The following is an 18,347-nucleotide window of genomic DNA, read 5'->3' as shown; positions in this document are numbered from 1 at the left end:
CCGTCTGTTTACACCTGAACAATTGCAAGGTTCCATAAATTATCCTACTCTGTCTTTTATCCGCTTACTCTCGAACTTGCAGATGAGGATGTATATATTCCACCACAAGGTAATCGGGCTGGGTTATCACTTTATATCTCTATCTAACAATGCCACGTTTGTGAACACTCGTATATCCTCGGCAATACGACTAGATGCCGGAAATGTACGAGTATTGGCGAATGTAAAGTTCGATGATACTCACTTTACGAGAAATCATCGCTAACCTCATTGGAGAATTGGTTGGTTGTGGGATATTGTTCATTCTGACCTATATCTGTTGTTTGTTTACGGTGTAGCGTCTTAGTTGGTCGCTTATGTGAATATTATGTTGTCATATTGTCTGTTGTTGCTCATATATTTTGATGTAGGATATTTGGAGTGGAGGAGAGGAGAATGAAAAACATCATTATTTTTAACGTGTTAAATGATTAAAAACAACAAACAATTTCCTACTTGTACACACTTAGGCCAAGAAAACAAGTGAGCGCTAGTACAACATTGTAATGGATATGTGGTTAAAAATGTCAATTATGTTGGGGAGGAAGTCATTTTGTTGCAGCTTTTTGTGAAAGGCATGTACATGTTGTGTGTTGGCGATTAGGTGTCCCTGGCAGTGTGGGTTCGAATCCCGGACGGGACACGACCCAAAAGAAAATGTACTTTACTAAGAAAGTGTTATCCCAAATATAACATTTGCTGCATGTACATGTTGGCTAATACGATGTCATAACATTATTATCAACTTATTCACTTACAACCTTTTTAAACTAGAAATACGGAACACTTATAATCAATGTCACCACGACATCATCCATTTTAATGTCACATCACATTTTATCATAAAACCACACATAATCACTCATAAAATCAACCTATCCATCTTAATCGATGTATCAAGAACCGACGTTTCTTATCGCGACCTGCATTTGTTAAGTATTATATTCCGACATTACTGAATTACGTGAGTTGGTCCAGATATTCTCAACAACCATATTGATGACTCTGATTTACCAGCGATGTCGTCAAAGACTTTTTCCACAAAGGGATCTACTACAATCGCGAAATACCTTACTTTAGCACAGCCTTACAATTACCGTAGCTACTTTCGCTTTGTGCATGTGGGCCATGCAGGTTTAAAACATACACAATCCCGTTCTTATCACCACTGACTTGAGTGGAGTAGGGTGTTTGATTCGTATTATATTTGCATTCTTATTATATTTGATTGATTTAATCTCAATTATCCAATGACGAATTGTCCTCCCGTTCTTTTCAGTCACCACATTTGATTCTTCTTTTACGCTCTGTTGTAAGCATTGCCATCAACTCTGATGTTTAGAAATTGAGAAAACTGATTCCACTCTTGATCTCGTCTGCTCTTCTTGCAGCGTCCTTGACCCCGAGCGAGCAGATTCACCATCTGCTGGACGAGGTGACCGACGACGCCCACCAGACGCACGATGTGTTCTGCCAGATGGACAATCTGTACACACTGGCGGGCGAGAGTGAGTGGCGGGAAATGGCCAGGTCAGCAGACGACAATAGTCATTATATACCAAATGTTTTAAATCGTTTTTTCATGGTAATGACAGACTTTCAGTGTATTGATAGTTTTCAATGTCGGATTCACAGACAAAATTTACATCAGAATACAAACATAATGTAATTTGGTGGCATCAGAATGTAAATCTGAAAACTCAAACGTTATTAATATTATTAAAACAAAATATGATTCTGTAATCATCAATACATTTCGATAATTGATACCTGGGCCCCGTTCCACAAATCGATCGTAGCTCTAAGACGATCGTAACTCCCATACTTAAATATAGACTTACGACTGTCGTAGCACAACGATCACCTTGTGGAACGAGGCCCTGAAAGTCTGTTGACTTTGTGTAATTCCTATGTCTTAATAACAAGGCCGCCGCGGTAAAATTTAAGTTTCAGCGGTTTGGAATCCCACCTGAGACACCCTCCTAGGTAACGGTGGTAATGTTATGTTACAGATGGGTGAAATACGAGGAGGACGTGGAGGAGGGTGGGGAGCGGTGGTCTAAACCCCACGTGGCCTCACTATCACTCCACTCCCTGTTCGAGCTGAGGAGCAGCCTAATGAGTGGATGTGTTACCCTGGAGATGGACGCCTACCACATCACACAAGTAGCAGGTACTTACCTCCGTACAGTGCAACCTCACTAGTCCGAACTATGCCAAAAACTCTTGAAAGCTCAATTATTTATTATCACGAACATTTGAATCTCATCAAGTAGGACTGTCGTTTATCTGGACGATTTGGAGTTTACGGTCTGGATAAACGAGGCTCCTTTCGACACAGCGGTAATGACGAGTATTTTGTCATTCCGAATTTAGGATTTTCCGAATAATACCCTTTTGAATATGTGTTCGACTCTTTGCGTTCTAAATATATTTTTATATATCAGTAAGATAGTATCACTCACTTAAATTATTTTAAATCATGATTTCATTAAAAATATTTCAAATAGCGTAGGCACTTTAAGGCATGCCCTAAGACCCCTAGAACATACGTCGAGATATCAGTTGTTCGAGACAACTGATGAGTCCACATGAACACAATGCCGATATGATTCTGCTAGTACCATGACGTTACATACACGAGATAGTGAGATAATGTCGAGTAAGCAGGTTCCATTGTACTTCCATATAAGGGTTGTTATATTCATGCCGCTGTAAGACTCCGTTGAAGTTCGATACGTCCTGGTATATGTATATGTTCTTGTTCCAGACCTCCTGTTGGACAACCTGATTGCGTCCAAGCTGTTGGAGGAGGATTTGCGAGACGACATCCGCAACGCCATGTTGAGCCCTCATATATTTCAACACACGAAGCGTCGGAGGGCGTCGCAGGCAGACATAGACAACGCCCCTTTCCTTCGCCGGCTGTCCATGAGGAGGAGCATGTCCGACAAGTCCAGGAACATGTCCACTAAAGGACGAGGTATTGTCCTTATAGTGACATATACGTCTCAATTACGCACATACACATGTTAGAGCGTTTAAAAAAATGCTTAATGCGAGTTGGAACAGTAAGTGAGTATGGTTTTCGACGCTTTAAGCAATATTCCAGCAATATCACGACGGGGGAAACCAGAAATGGGCTTCACACATTGTATCCATGTGCGGAATCAAACCCGGGTCTTTGGCGTGACGAGCGAACGCTTTAACCACTAGGCTACCCCACCTCCCCCAGTTTGAACAGTATTTCAGTTATATCACGGCGTGTTAGTCTGATATGGGAGGAAAGCCCGAAGTGATGCAGATCTCAAACGGTTGGTACTTTGGGGAGACCCACGAGCACGGGTATGGTGCTGACAAACCTAGAAACACAAATAGGATGCTATCGGGAACCCACAGTCATAGGTTCTGGCGCGCCAAAAGGATGCAACTCAAAGAGCATAGCAAATTTTGGCGTCTTTGACGACAGGCCAACCTGTGTCCCCTTAAATTATGTGAACTTAGCGTGCCAGCTCCATGATCAGTCATTGGAGCAATTTAGAACCAATCAAGCACGAGGAGCAGACTCGGTAGTATCATTGTTCAAACATCCTCCCATCACGCCGAAGACAGGTTCGATTCCCCATTTTGGTACAATGAGTGAAGCCACTTCTTATTAGCCAGTAATATTGCTTGAACATTGCAAAAAGCTGCGCCAAATTCACTCACTCTCTAATCACATTAGACAAAAAATGCATGGCCTTGCAGATGTTGTTTGTTTGTTTGTTTGTGGTTTAACGCCGCACAATATTCCAGCAAAATGACGGCGGTCTCTAAAAAATCGAGTCTAGACCAGAAAATCCAGTGATTGGAATCATGAGCATCGATCTACGCAATTTGGATATGATGACATCCATCAACCAAGTCTGCGAGCCTGACCACCCTATCCCTTTAGTCGCCTCTTACGACAAGCATGGGTTGCTGAAGAAAAATTCTAACCCTGATCTTCACGAGTGGCTTGCAGATTACACTGACATCACCTGATTCCAATCCTCACCTGTTTGTTTTACCGAGGTGGTTTGTTTGCAGACACAATGGCCAACTCGAGGAATATGTCTATGAAGAGGAACCCCAATAGTAACCCCAACTTTGAGAACGCGAACGGAGACCTGACGGAGTCTCCTTCTTCAGGAAAGGTAGGGAGCGCGGCGACTTATGGGATCTGCCCTTCAGACAGTTATCGTTGATGAGTCTGAAGTGTACCGTGGATAATCACAGGATGCTCTTTGTCAAGATAGCGATATGTGTTTGTTCAACGTTTATTCCACGTCTTATCTGTCAAGATGAGAAATGTGAAATTTAGAAACATCCTTCTCTCGTTGAGGTGCCGAGACACCGACTGATACGCTGTGGAAGTCTTAATAACAACTCAACAAAACTTAAAGTTAATGACTGTTTAATAACTGAAACTCAAACTTCACTGTCTTCAATGATTCTACTCACAATTAATAGCATAGTAACCCACATGCAGTTCTGAAGTATGTTGTAACATTTCTGTTCGGAAATTAAAAACTCATTTTCTTCAACATGTAGATGCTTATGCTGTGTCATATTAACGAAAAAGAGATCATGCCATTTTGAGCTGGTTTGCGTTTTTCTTAGTTTTCTTAGAAGAAATGAGAAGAACATAAGTAATAGAATTAAACTGCCAACTGTGAAATACTTTAATCTTGCTACTGTTGTTGTCTTCAGCTGAATCAGCAATTCATGAGGAAGATCCCCGAGGGGGCCGAGGCCGCCAACATCATGGTGGGTGAGATCGAGGGCCTCAAGTACCAAGTGGTGGCCCTGGTGAGACTGATAGAGGGGAGGTCTCTAGGTGACCTCACCGAGGTCCCCATCCCAACCCGGTTCCTCTTCTTCTTCTTCGGGCCGCCAGGCAGTCAGGCGAAGAACATAGAGATCGGCAGAGCCATCTCGACCATCATGGTAGATCAGGTAGGTGACGTTCATCTCCTGGTTTGTTTCTGTGTTGGACCAGACAAACCAGTCACTGATTGTATGAGCAACGAAATATGTCGCAGCGCTCTAAGTATGTTCTTTTGTTAGGGAGCCATACGGCTCCTTGCGTGAATATTTTAGGGGCCAGTCTGAGAAAATGAGACAGGACACATGTTTGAACAGGTTTTATTTACGGAGGGACATATGTTTGCAGGGGCTTCCTTGTGTAAAGTCTAAAGATGGGTATTCAATTGTTATAGACAGGTACACTAAGTTATAATGTAAATATTTCCTTTTGACGCAATATCATTTATGTTCATGCAAATGCAAAAGGGTACAAAATACCCTAGGTATTTATGAAACCCCCGTAATTGTATTAACTGATGTCGTTTGTCACAGCTGTGGTGTTTATGCAGGTGTTCTGGGTGTCGTTTGTCACAGCTGTGGTGTTTATGCAGGTGTTCTTGATGTCGTTTGTCACAGCTGTGGTGTTTATGCAGGTGTTCTGGGTGTCGTTTGTCACAGCTGTGGTGTTTATGCAGGTGTTCTGGATGTCGTTTGTCACAGCTGTTTTGTTTATGCAGGTGTTCTGGATGTCGTTTGTCACAGCTGTGGTGTTTATGCAGGTGTTCTGGGTGTCGTTTGTCACAGCTGTGGTGTTTATGCAGGTGTTCTGGATGTCGTTTGTCACAGCTGTGGTGTTTATGCAGGTGTTCCGGGAGGTGGCATACAAGGCCAGGAACCGCCAGGACATTCTGGCCGGAGTGGATGAGTTCCTTGACCAGGTCACCGCACTGCCCCCTGGCGAGTGGGACCCCAAGATTAGGATAGAACCTCCCCAGAGTGTCCCATCACAGGTAAGTGATGACATGCTTTAAAAACAGATACGCACTGTTGGAGACATATCCTCAAAGGGAACCCAAATTGATACTTTCTTTCTTGTAGAACTTGGAACTATAGTTGAAAACAGACAGACCGGCCTTGAATAATGGTTTTAATCTCCTTTTACGATAACGCTAATGTAACGGGGATGTGAGGTGAGGTGAAATTGGGTTTAACGTCGCATCCAAGATTATTGCACTTATAAAGCGACGTGCATGCACGTGTGTGTGTGTGGCTGCTTGTACTAGTCCGGACTGATGCCGATTTAAAGTGCTAGCCCACTGAGATACCATGCGGCAGTTTAACATGAATACCCCACTCAGACACAGTATACTGAATCCGAGCCGACCAGTCCTTGTTTTAGCCCCTTAATGCCGAGCGCCAGACAGGGTAACAAAAAGTACCATCTTTTAACGTCTTTTGGTATGACCCGGCCGGGGATCAAACCCTGGACCTTCCGCTCTCCGGGCGGATGCTCTACCACTAGACCACGGAGGCGGTCTAACGGGGAGGTGACAATGGTGTTTTAGAATCAGAAGAGAATATCTTGACATCAACATCTGACTATTATAGAATATGCAGTCAAAACGTTTTCTGTTCCTCAATAGGAACCCAGAAAAGTTCCCAAACCGATCGAACCGGAAGAACCAGAGGAGGAAGAGAGTCACTGTGATCCGACTCTCCAGAGGAGTGGGAGGTAAGCATGGCAATACCCACATGGTGTCAGTAATACAAAGTAATTATTCAGCAATGGTCCAGGGATAAAACATAGGGTGTTTGCTTTCAGTCTTATCATAATACAATAGGGATTGACAACGTTAAAGACGCTATTCTTGTAGTTCTCATGAAATGAAAGGTGAGCGAGTGAATAGTGTTTTATGCTGTAGTCGACAGCTTTTCGGGAGTCAAAAAGGCCGATCGAAGGTGTATATGTGCACTGTTTTTATCTTAATATCCTGAAAAAAATGTTTGGGTAAAATACCTACCCATGTTTAAAATTAGAAAAAACGCTTCCTTAAAGCCTCTCAAATCAGCCTTTTCGACACATTTTAACCTTAATGTTTTTTATGTTGTTATAAGTTTCAGACATGCAACCGTTGAAAACAAGTCTACAGCTTATTCACTCTGATAACTTAATGAATTGAAAAGGATTTTCTCATTTCTTAAAATAAGCATATCACGTGGTTATGTGTTATGTCTAGGTTGTTCGGGGGCATGATCGCAGACATCAAGCGTAAACTGCCCTGGTATGGCAGCGACTTCAAGGACTGCTTCCACATACAGTGCGTGGCCTCAGTCATCTTCTTGTACCTGGCAACCCTCACCCCGAACGTAACATTTGGAGGCCTGCTCGGACAGGCTACAGATCAGTACATGGTAAGCGAGAAATAAGATAGGAACGTATGTGTCAATTCTAACAAATAACATGGAGTTACAGTAAACTACGGTTATAACGAACTCAAAGGGACTACTAATTTGAGTTCGTTATAACCGTAGTTCGTTATAAGCATATATACAGCATATCAACAGCAAATAGTTGTGACCAAAAAAGTAAGTTCGTTATATCCGTCAGTTCGTTATAAGCGTTTTCGCTATAACCGTAGTTTACTGTATTACTAAGTTAATAAATGGAAGAGTTAAGTGTATTATACATGTATTTGTTAAAAACAACAACGCTGTTTGCTTTGATTATCAACATATAGGACATTAGTCACAACCATATGTAATAAGATACATCGTTATCAGTGATTAACGCGAGAATGCACTTAAATATTTTGTTAACTGATCAAATCCTTTGACGTTTTGATATATTGGAGGAATATTGAATTGAAAATTTTAACTTGAACAACAGGATCCCATTAATGTGACTCGATGCATATTAGGCACAGCCACAAGGTGTAGTAAGCGTTGAACTGGTTGAATGGGACTTTACACTGCCTTTAGGGATATCCGAGGGTGCCGTTGTATAAAGCGATCATATCGCTAAGGCGATCGTAACACTCATTCCTTAACATAGACTTACGACGGCACCGAGGCACCGAGGAATATTATCAATATAATTCATGTCGTGACGGTTTGTTTGGATCTCGAGCGTGACATTCGAAGGGGTAAACTACAAAGTTACCCCAAAGACACAATTGGACAATATATTCTCGTATAGTTTCTCCCTGAAGCTTTCGTCTTTTTAAGCCTCTATTACCACTACACATCACACAAAGTCTTGAATGTCTTCACCCTCCTTTCTCCAGGGGACCATGGAATGTATTCTGACAGCTGCCATCACCGGGGTCCTGTTTGCTCTGTTTTCTGGTCAGCCGTTGAACATCCTCGGCAGTACAGGGCCTATGTTGGTTCTGGAGATGATCCTCTATCATTTCTGTCAGTAAGTCATCTGATTCAGCCTAATCCTATTTCAGCCTTTCACACCCACTCCCTCAGCCCCCACCCAAGATAGACATAGGTACTTATGCAGTACGATACTGTCGATAATTATCAGAAATGATCATTGAGAGTGAAATAAATGTCTTGTTTCAGTGATGCAGTTCCGTCTTTGCATGGTGACACGTGACAGCTGTGTTAAGGCGAAAAATACTCCTTTGAGGGCGTACTCTTTCTGAACTGCTTTCAGTTAGTGGTAACAAAATAGGATTGTTTTATTATTGTATTCTAAAAGATGAATTATAAGAGTGAGTAGGTTTATGGAGTGAGTTTTAGTAACAGGGGCACTAAGAATAAGATTCACGTACTATGTCAACTTTGGAAGGAATCATGCCGGAATCATGCCGGACAAGAGAACGCTTTTTTTAAAAAAAGAACACATATCTTTGAAGTTAGTAACATGGCATTTGATCTTTTACCCTCAAATACAGTATATACACACTAAACTGTTTGTACACAATATATTATGCTCTTTTCACTGGGAGTTATATGAATGGGATATGAAACATTTTGATTTTTGTTTTACATTAAAAAATTGAAACAAAATCAAGAATGTTAACTGTTTGGTCAATAAAAATCAAAAGAAATATGCGCTTACCAATACACATTCTTTTGTTGTTTTCTAGCGACAACCACCTGGATTTCTTACCACTACGTTGCTGGATTGGGCTTTGGACGGCATTCATATTGCTTCTGATCGTAGCATTTGACCTCAGCGCCCTGGTTCGATACATCACTCGGTTCACAGAGGAGAGCTTTGCGTGTCTGATCGCCGTCATCTTCATCGCTGAGGCCTTCAAGAAGCTGGTTGGCATCCTGAAAAAGGCCCCAGTCAATACAAGGCCGGACATGGAGCTCATCTATGACTGTGAGTGTTTCCCACCCAACAGCACCAGCGACAATGGAACACTATGGAACACGACGTTTGGTGACTTGGCCTCCTCCACGGCCATCCCCGTCACCGCCTACAACATCGCGGATGGCATGGAAGTCCTGAACTCCTCCTTGAATGGCACGATGGACATGGTCGTCAACTGGACCACTGTCACCCACGAGGAGTGCACCAAGTTTGGCGGTGAATTGATAGGCGAGGGGTGTGATACACCTCATTATGTCGGTGATGTCTTCTTCCTGTCCGTTCTGCTGTTCCTCGGGACCTTCGTCGTCGCTTCATCCCTCACCGGCTTCAAGAACAGCAGCTTCTTTCCCACATTTGTAAGTAGCATTCTTCCAATTACCAGACCCAATATTATTGTTTCTTTGTTGCGCTTCTTTACGTCTTTATACCATCTCCCCGCCAAATAACTTGTTTTCACATGGATGTGCACATCTACGAGAGCCTGTTAATTTCAAAGCCACAATATTACAGTTATGTCTTAGTGTGTAAGATGAATGTTTGTGAAAAGCCCAAAGTGATGTAGATCTTAGCCGATTACCACAGTAGTTAAACTAAAGAGCAGACTTATGGTCCTTGAAAGCCAAATATTTAATCGATGCGAATCTATGAGTCGAATCAAGAAGAAGTGGATCTGGGAACCATGCTACCGTTACTGCAAGTATCCAACCGATTGTACTACGATTGTTCTACTATCATCTGCAGGTCCGGCAATCATGCGCTGACTTTGCTGTGCTGATCGCTATCCTGCTCATGGTTGGGATTGACGCAGCTATAGGGATACACACTCCAAAACTGGAAGTCCCAGAAAAGTTCCAGGTATGCTACTATATATCTTTTATACACAGGTCCGTGAGATATCGGGTACCAACCTGTTTGTGGGTATCAGAGTAGTGCAGTGTGGTACATAAATCGCTGACAACGTTACTCAATGATTTGAAACAAAACGCATCTGTGACGCCAGTAAGAGGTTACCTGGACCTTAGATCGTTCTGCTATGCTTTAACTTTTAATGTTTGTTGATTGTTTAACGCCGCACAAAGCTATTCCAGCTATTGACGGCGGTCTCTAAATAATAGAGTGTGGACCAGATAATCCAGTGATTGATATCATGAGCATCGGTCTACGCAATTGGGATACGATCTGTTAGTCGCCTCTTATGACAGGCATAGTCGCCTCTTACGACAAGCATGGGTTGCTGAAGACCTTTTCTAACTCGGATCTCACGGATAGCATCATTTTGATAAACATTTTCATATTTCAATTATGTAAATATCCCTGATCACGCGAACTCTAACGTGACTTTGTCACTGCAACTTATCTATAGCCTACACGTGGTGACCGAGGATGGTTCGTCAACCCCTGGAGTGACAAGAACCCTTGGTGGATGACCATTGCTGCCGTCGTGCCAGCTCTCCTCGCCACCATCCTTGTCTTCATGGATCAGCAGATCACCGCCGTTATCGTCAACAGGAAGGAGAACAAACTAAAGGTTAGCTGAAGGGAAATCTTGTTTATCCGGATGTTACCGTTCACATTGAAATTGAACCGGATGAATGAGTCATTAGTGCGGAGTAATGCCCCCTTGTATATATGTCGACCTTCTCACTGTGTTCAAAATGGCACTCATGGGGTATCCAAAGTTGTGTTATAAGATGATGTTTATGTATGATTTAATTGGAAGAAGATATTGGGTTACAAATTATTATTATTATTATTATTATTATTATTATTATTATTATTATTATTATTATGATGTACAGATTAAAATAAAAATTGCAGCAAAGAGGGTTTGGGTTATGCTGGCACAGTCAGGGTAATTAGGCTCATCATCAGCTCGGGGCCCTTGCCCCCCTCTACACGCAGCCCAGACAGCGAATGGGACTAGTCAAACCCACCCAGAACCTTTCGGAAAATGTGAAGACTCCCCAACAATGCAGCCTTCTGCATTACCCAGATTGTCAGAAGGGATGTATTCCTGGTAGCAAACCCGGGTACTCTCCTAATGTCAGTCAACAGATTGGGAGGTACCAAACCTAAGACACCGAGATTAATTGGGAGTCGGACAACTTGGCACTTGGGATGCAAGCGTGACATTTCGAAAGCGAGGTCCGCATATTTGCCATGTTTTTCCTCAATCTTGTTAATCACATTAGTGTCACAAGGGACAGAAAATTCAATGATATAAATGATTTCATTTGATTTATCAAAAAGGACAAGATCCGGTTTGTTGGCCTGGATAGGTCTGAGGCTGTATACGGGCCTTTTCCATTTTCTATGTCGCCCTCTACATACTCTGGGTCGTACCATGGATTGACCTCTGTGTCAAAACTACAAGCATGGCGAAGACAGTAATAAAAAGGATTCAGCCATTCCATATTGTCGCTTAAGATACTGTGTTTATTATTATTTTTATTATTATTATTATTATTACAGAAAGGAAGTGGGTACCATCTGGATATGTTCGTGGTGGCTGTCTGCATCGCCTTGTGTTCGCTGCTGGGCCTGCCGTGGTACGTTGCTGCCACCGTCTCTGCCCTCGCCCACGTTATGAGTCTCAAGAAGGAGTCCGAGTGCACTGCCCCCGGCGAAAAACCAACTTTCCTTGGATGCAGGTGCGTGTCATGTACTCAGTATATAGGTTTTGAGAGGGGACTTTAACATAGTCAGGCACAGTGATAGAGTGAGTTTGACTTTACGCCACTTACAGCAATATTCCAGCCTATATACCTTCAATTCCCCATGTGAGGAATGGAACCCGGTTCGTTAACCACTTTCTAATCTTCACCTCCTTTTTTAATTTTAACATTGTCTATGTACATCACTATCATTCACAAAACATTCACTTCAACAATCACGGAAATCGCTTCCACACAGTGAGTGCAATCAAAATCTTTATAACAATCAACCGATTTGTTTATGAAAGACATAAACATATATGAGCATCTTTTAGATGATAACGGTTTATGTCTAAGGATTTATATTAAGATTCATTGAGCAAAAAAACGTATGTGCTAGCATGTCCCGTCACTTATATGAGGGGAGTTAAAGTGTTTGCTCGTCACTCCGAAGCCTCGAGTTCGATTCTCCACATGTGTACATTGTGTGAAGCCAATAACTGGAGTCACAGTTGGAATACTGCTAGCCGGCTTTAAACCCTACTCACTCACTCACCCACAATGGATATTAGGTTACAATTACCTACGGCAATGGTTACTTCCTTCGATTTATTCATGTAGAATTTGGTTAACACAAGTTGATTCGGATTTCAGGGAGAGGTTATTTCCTTCGATTTAGTCATATATGATTTGGTTAACACAAGTTGATTCGGATTTCAGGGAGAGGTTATTTCCTTCGATTTAGACATGTATGATTTGGTTAACACAAGTTGATTCGGATTTCAGGGAGAGGTTATTTCCTTCGATTTAGACATGTATGATTTGGTTAACACAAGTTGATTCGGATTTCAGGGAGAGGTTATTTCCTTCGATTTAGTCATGTATGATTAGGTTAACACAAGTTGATTCGGATTTCAGGGAGAGGTTATTTCCTTCGATTTAGTCATGTATGATTTGGTTAACACAAATTGATTCGGATTTCAGGGAGCAGCGAGTTACGGCTTTGATGGTCGGTATCCTCAGTGGTCTCTCCGTCCTCTTCACCAAAGTTCTAAAGGTAAGTCTTCATCTCGCGGGGCGGTCGGGTAGCCTAGTGGTTAAAGCGTTCGCTCGTCACGCCGAAGACCCGGGTTCGATTCCCGACATGGGTACAATGTGTGAAGCCCATTTCTGGTGTCCCCCGCCGTGATATTGCTGGAATATTGCTAAAAGCGGCGTAAAACCATACTCACTCACTTATTCACTCTTCATCTCGCAACTGTACATCACTAGTTGTGTTTTACAGTTTTTTGGGGGTACGTCGAGTAGCCTAGTGGTTAAAGCGTTCGCTCGTCACGCCGAAGACCGGTGTTCGAATCCTGACATGGGTACAATGTGAAGCCCATTTATGGTGCCCCCGCCATGATATTGCTGGAATATTGCTAAAAGCAGCGTAAAACCATGTCACTAGCAGTCGAATCAATGTTAATGGTTTTGAAAATATAGCTCCTCAATTTTGGATTTTGTTAGTACTTTTACAAGAAAGAAAGATTACTTGACGCAAATATCTTTACGCAGTTTTTTGTTTGTTATTGCAGTTTATCCCCATGCCTGTGTTGTACGGTGTTTTCCTGTACATGGGAGTGGCTGCCCTCAAGGGTATGCAGGTGAGTAGGCCTTATATCCATCTGTGCCAGTTCAAATAAATGGCAGTTTTACCTGGGGGTGAGGCTACGTACATTAACTGGTTATATCATTTGGTTGCGCTTAATGACCAAGATTAATAACCAAGTGAGATGTTACAGACAGGGGCTGTTTTTATGCCGGTTGGCATGATGGCGCGTTTCGCAAAAGGACGAGTTACATCATAGAAGCGTATGTATAAAGCACTGCTTTAATCAAAGGGCTGTGGATAGAGTCAGGTTCAATCACGGGGCAACGCACAGTGACTAGCTTAACAAGGCTTAAAGTCCTGCGAATGTAAGTTCTGCACAAGTTTAATTAGGGTTTTGCTTCCGCTAGTTTATTTACTTCTTTACACACATGGGGGCACTGGTGGCCCAGTCGTCTCAGGCGCCGCGATTCGCTGTGCAGAGTTGCGTCCCTTGGGCACGCCAGAAACCTATGATTGTGGGTTCGAATCCAGGTTCGCCCCGAATATGTTTCTAGGTTTGTCAGCACCATACCCGTGCCCGTGGGTTTCACCGAAGTGGTAAACGTCTGAGACCTGCATCACACGCTGCGATATAACTGGAATACTGTTAAAAGTGGCGTTAAACCTAACTCACTCACTCTTTACACGCATAATTTCACTTGAAGGTGTTCTTTAACCTTTGGTGTTCTCACAATCAAGGAAATTAATGTTCCTAGGGCATCCTTTCTCATGATATTGGTTATGAAGGCTGCGAGTTTCATTTCATCATTTCCAACTGATTCTGATGGACTGTTCTTCTTTTTCAGTTCATCGACCGTCTATTGCTGGTCTTCATGCCCAAGAAATACCAACCAGATTTCACATACCTGCGTCACGTACCTACAAAGAGGGTTCATTTGTTCACCTTAATCCAAGCCTTCTGTCTTGCCGTCCTCTGGGTCATCAAGACCATCAAGTCCGTCTCAATCATTTTCCCTATAATGGTCAGTATGACAGTCTCATGGCGCAGTTAAACTTCACACCGGCAACTGTTGTCTGAGAACTTTTAGTTCACTCGCATTTGGCCAAGGACGTCCTTCCACAACTCGGTATTAGCATCACGACTACCGGACATGTCCATGGATCTTTTTCAAATGTGGACCTACAGACCTCGCGATTCCTATAACATACATTGCCGGTGGGGATTCATAGTCGGAACTGTTCCAAAGCAACCTATATACACGTAACAGGCGACTAAATGGACTAGGTATCAGGCACAGGAACCCGATGATAGCATGTATAGCATAGAATATTCCTTAGAAAAAAGATCGAACCCCTCTATCCATATAGTCAAGGAGTGACACCCGCCATCTTGATCCTTATTCAAGATTTCGCACTCGGTTCGAATCACTGCACGACATCGCAAGAAATATGAATGTCACTTATTTCAGCCTATCGATACATGCTGAACGAACCCTCGGGTACACAGTTGTGATCATCCGTGGTCACCTTACCTCGTATTTATTTTGAAACAACCATCGGATCTCAACCCTAAGTTTCGCCGCCGAGGTAATAAAGACAATAGTGGCCGGAAATTACGGCAATACACGGTCTTGAACTGCACCAAACTGCCGGGCTAACGAAAGTAAACTCCCATGTTGGGTGGTAGCTAAAAACAAGAAACAAACAAGAAATGGTTATTTGATGGTGATGTATTTGATACGTGTGTCATAGGCTGTGTTTTGGACCTTACGTTTGCAGTATTTCGGTGACTGTTTTCAACTTTGTAACGTTTAGATAACGTTTGTAATTTTGGGGACAAATCAAGTTTTTAAATGTTCTTTTACCCAGCAGTTTCGTAACTTTCCGTTTGCATCCTGGAAGACTTGTTTGTGGAGTAACCTCATCACAGTCATATAAGAGGCTGAATTTGGATACCTATTATTTTACCTATTTATTTGTCAGCTATGTTTAACAAGACTAGTGTTGGACTGAGTTAACTGATACTCTATTAACTTCTAGGTTTTAGGCACCTGTTTCGTACGTAAGGGGATGGACTACATCTTTACCCAGCACGAACTGAAATGGTTAGACGACATTATGCCCGAGGCCAACAAGAAGGCGAAGGAAGATGCCAAGAAGAAGGCTCTAGAAGAGGCTGAGGTGAGTTGCCTCCCTTGACTCTCAGTATCAGTCTAACGTAGATGAGTTATCTTTCCTTGGCTACCGATCGCAGATGAGTTGTCTAGCCTGAAATATAAACATATTAATACATAGACGATAAGGCGTAAGTTTAAACCGATGTATCTTAAACAGACACAGATGCCAACTTGTTAACGTCACAAAAGACCTAGCTGTGTTTCCCAAAGAGTGAATTATCTCATTATTGGTGTTTATGCCATGCTTCTTCCGGACAATGGCCAACCTGTTTTGATTTAATTCGGAAGATCAACTGGGTTGTCTGGCATCAATCTCATTAAAATCCGATCTTAGTGCTTGCTACCCTACTACTTGTTTTTACTTTCAGTCAATGTCAATAAGGAATATAACTGCAACAATGCAACGTTCATCATCATTCACACACCCACTGCATAAAAGTTTAACCTTTTCCCTCTGTGTTTTCAGGACCTCCTACAGAACGACTACGACGACAAGATGATGGAGGTGAAGTACCACCAGACAAACCTGGGAGAAAAGTTCTCCCCAAAGACCAGGCGATTCTCCACTGACACTGACAGGGTAAATATCTCAGAAGAGATGTCCAAGACGGCTATCTGGCTCAAGATGAAACGGGATAGTGATGACCAGGGGAGGTAATCAGATTGCCCTCGGTGACGGTTTGGTTCAACCTCTTGCTTGTGCAACCTTGTGGAATGTCCTGCTTTCCCGACGGTGCCTTCACTATCCTGCATGCTTGTGTAGAGTAGATACGTCTGTGGGAGTACAATGTATCTTTGTATTTCTTATTGGTTTGGGTTGTTTACCTCCCTGTGTTCGTGTGGTCTGTATCTTCATTAGCTTGGCCTTTCGACGTCCCTCTCGCACGTTTTATTGTCCAGTCCCTTGATTGACGAAATCCTTCTTAAGACGACCATGTCCAGAATCGTATTTAAAACATGCAATTCCTTTGTTGAATTGGTAGTTTATTTGGCTTGGTGTCTATATTTATTATCTCTCATTTTCAATCCTACCGGATGGTGGGGTAGCCTTATGGTTAAAGCGATCGCTCGTCACGCCGAAGGCTCGGGTTCGATTCCTCACATGGGTACAATGTGTGAATCCCATTTCTGGTGTCACCCACCGTGATATTGCTGGAATGTTCATAAAAAGCGGCGTAAAACTATACTCACTCACGCCAATCCTTACCACCCCTGCCTTAACCCTACGCCCTTCCCCTAGAAGTAAGTTCTCACCCCTATAACCAGGGTGGTTTTATTAAATATGTGAAATGTCAGCTACTGCCTCTGCTCCCACCCTCAACAAATCCAACTCTCCGCAATTCCATCTCAGTGATGTGGACATCTTTGTGTAAATCTCGATCTTAACTTTATTTAGATCTGTGCAAAGATCACTGCTCTTAGTCAATGATGTCAAGCTTTTTCCCATCGACAGTCGCCTGACGTGGGTTAAATAAATAGAAATACCTCCGCTACGCTAAGTATGCCTCTTCCGCTTCAAGCCTCCTCGGCGTCCTCCGCTTCGAGGAGTTTTGCCTTCGGCAATCTTTGCGCTTAAACATGATTAGATATTTGCCGAAAGTAATGTATCCTTGTCGTTAGCTTTTACGCATGGCATGCTTCAATTGGGTTTTTCTGTTGACTGCATTATGCATCATATATTTTGCAACTATTGAACTGAATATGTTGCCTGTTTTGCATATCCTTTGTTAAGAATAAAAAAAGTCACTCCTATCATTTATTCTGAAAAACAAATGTTGGCTTCATTAGTTTAGACTTAAAAAGTAGTTTCGTGTTTGAAAAATCCTAAACAATATAAACGAAAGTATCTAAAAATATTTAGGGTCACAAACATTCTTTATCATACATTTAGATATGATTATATACGAAATCAACTTTAACTAAAAATATTCTTGAAAACTAGGAGACCGCTGTTGGAAGCGAAAGAATACACGCTAGTCAAGGAACAAAAATGGCGCTGTGCGAAACGAATAGTATCGTTTGACGACTTAAATGAGAAATGTACAGTTGATAACGAAACATTTTTGAGAGAATAACGAACGGCAAGAAGTGATATTAACTCCACAAATGACCATCTGTCATTGTTTTGCCTTGTCAATGTGGAACTAACGTCAAAAGGACGTCAACAGTTTGTGTACTGGCAAGACACTTACGAAAAAGGAGGGACAAATTAAGGGAAGGTAACTCTTGTGTGGCACTAGTTTCGTCACGAATGTTATGTTAACTGCAGTGAAATATCAAGTGTCATGTTCACTGCAGTGAAATATCAAGTGTTATGTTCACTGCAGTGAAAATATCACCCTTCGCAACTTCGGAAAACTCAGTCTTATTATCTTGGTTGTTTTATATGTGAAATCCCTCGATTGTATACTCAAAATACCGCCTATTTTGTGGATCGAATTTTCAGCACTATGTGAACAACTAGGCCTAAGAAACGCTGATAAATTGCAATGATTTTAAGAATCTCTTTTTCAACTACATGTACAAGTACGTCTGCAAGAGGTATTGTAATCCGTTTCCTAAAGTTTATGGAAAGTGTGCTTGACACTTAAAATTGTTGAAAAATGTTTCATCTACACATAAAGATCTGTAATATTAATAGAACAGTTTTGTTTTGTTGATCATGTTCAGAAAGGTATAGCATTTGCGGATTACCCAGGTGTGTTTGGAAATCATGTTTAAGG

General features: G+C 42.2%; 1 protein-coding gene across 7 annotated transcripts in view; it reads left to right on the top strand.

The window, feature by feature from the left end:
• Positions 1–18,347, top strand: part of LOC124112300 (electroneutral sodium bicarbonate exchanger 1-like) — a 57,240-nt gene that overhangs the window by 35,472 nt on the left and 3,421 nt on the right. For 5 of the 7 annotated variants that reach the window (XM_048381739.1, XM_048381740.1, XM_048381742.1 and 2 more), the window contains 19 exons: positions 83–109; positions 1,431–1,569; positions 2,052–2,212; positions 2,810–3,022; positions 4,108–4,214; positions 4,771–5,016; positions 5,730–5,876; positions 6,510–6,598; positions 7,104–7,278; positions 8,151–8,284; positions 8,967–9,555; positions 9,941–10,054; positions 10,563–10,727; positions 11,672–11,850; positions 12,838–12,910; positions 13,431–13,499; positions 14,293–14,469; positions 15,488–15,628; positions 16,091–16,278. In XM_048381739.1, coding sequence (XP_048237696.1) covers positions 83–109; positions 1,431–1,569; positions 2,052–2,212; positions 2,810–3,022; positions 4,108–4,214; positions 4,771–5,016; positions 5,730–5,876; positions 6,510–6,598; positions 7,104–7,278; positions 8,151–8,284; positions 8,967–9,555; positions 9,941–10,054; positions 10,563–10,727; positions 11,672–11,850; positions 12,838–12,910; positions 13,431–13,499; positions 14,293–14,469; positions 15,488–15,628; positions 16,091–16,278 — 3,133 coding nt within the window. The remainder of the gene's footprint in view (positions 1–82; positions 110–1,430; positions 1,570–2,051; positions 2,213–2,809; positions 3,023–4,107; positions 4,215–4,770; positions 5,017–5,729; positions 5,877–6,509; positions 6,599–7,103; positions 7,279–8,150; positions 8,285–8,966; positions 9,556–9,940; positions 10,055–10,562; positions 10,728–11,671; positions 11,851–12,837; positions 12,911–13,430; positions 13,500–14,292; positions 14,470–15,487; positions 15,629–16,090; positions 16,279–18,347) is intronic. The other 2 variants (XM_048381745.1, XM_048381744.1) reach the window with 2 other exon arrangements.

The sequence above is a fragment of the Haliotis rufescens genome, unplaced genomic scaffold, assembly GCF_023055435.1.
Source record: "Haliotis rufescens isolate VD_foot unplaced genomic scaffold, xgHalRufe1.0.p SCAF_4, whole genome shotgun sequence".
In the NCBI taxonomy this organism is placed as follows: Eukaryota; Metazoa; Mollusca; class Gastropoda; order Lepetellida; family Haliotidae; genus Haliotis; species Haliotis rufescens.
Note: the sequence above shows the minus strand (reverse complement) of the source record. Positions and strands in the feature narration are given on the sequence as shown.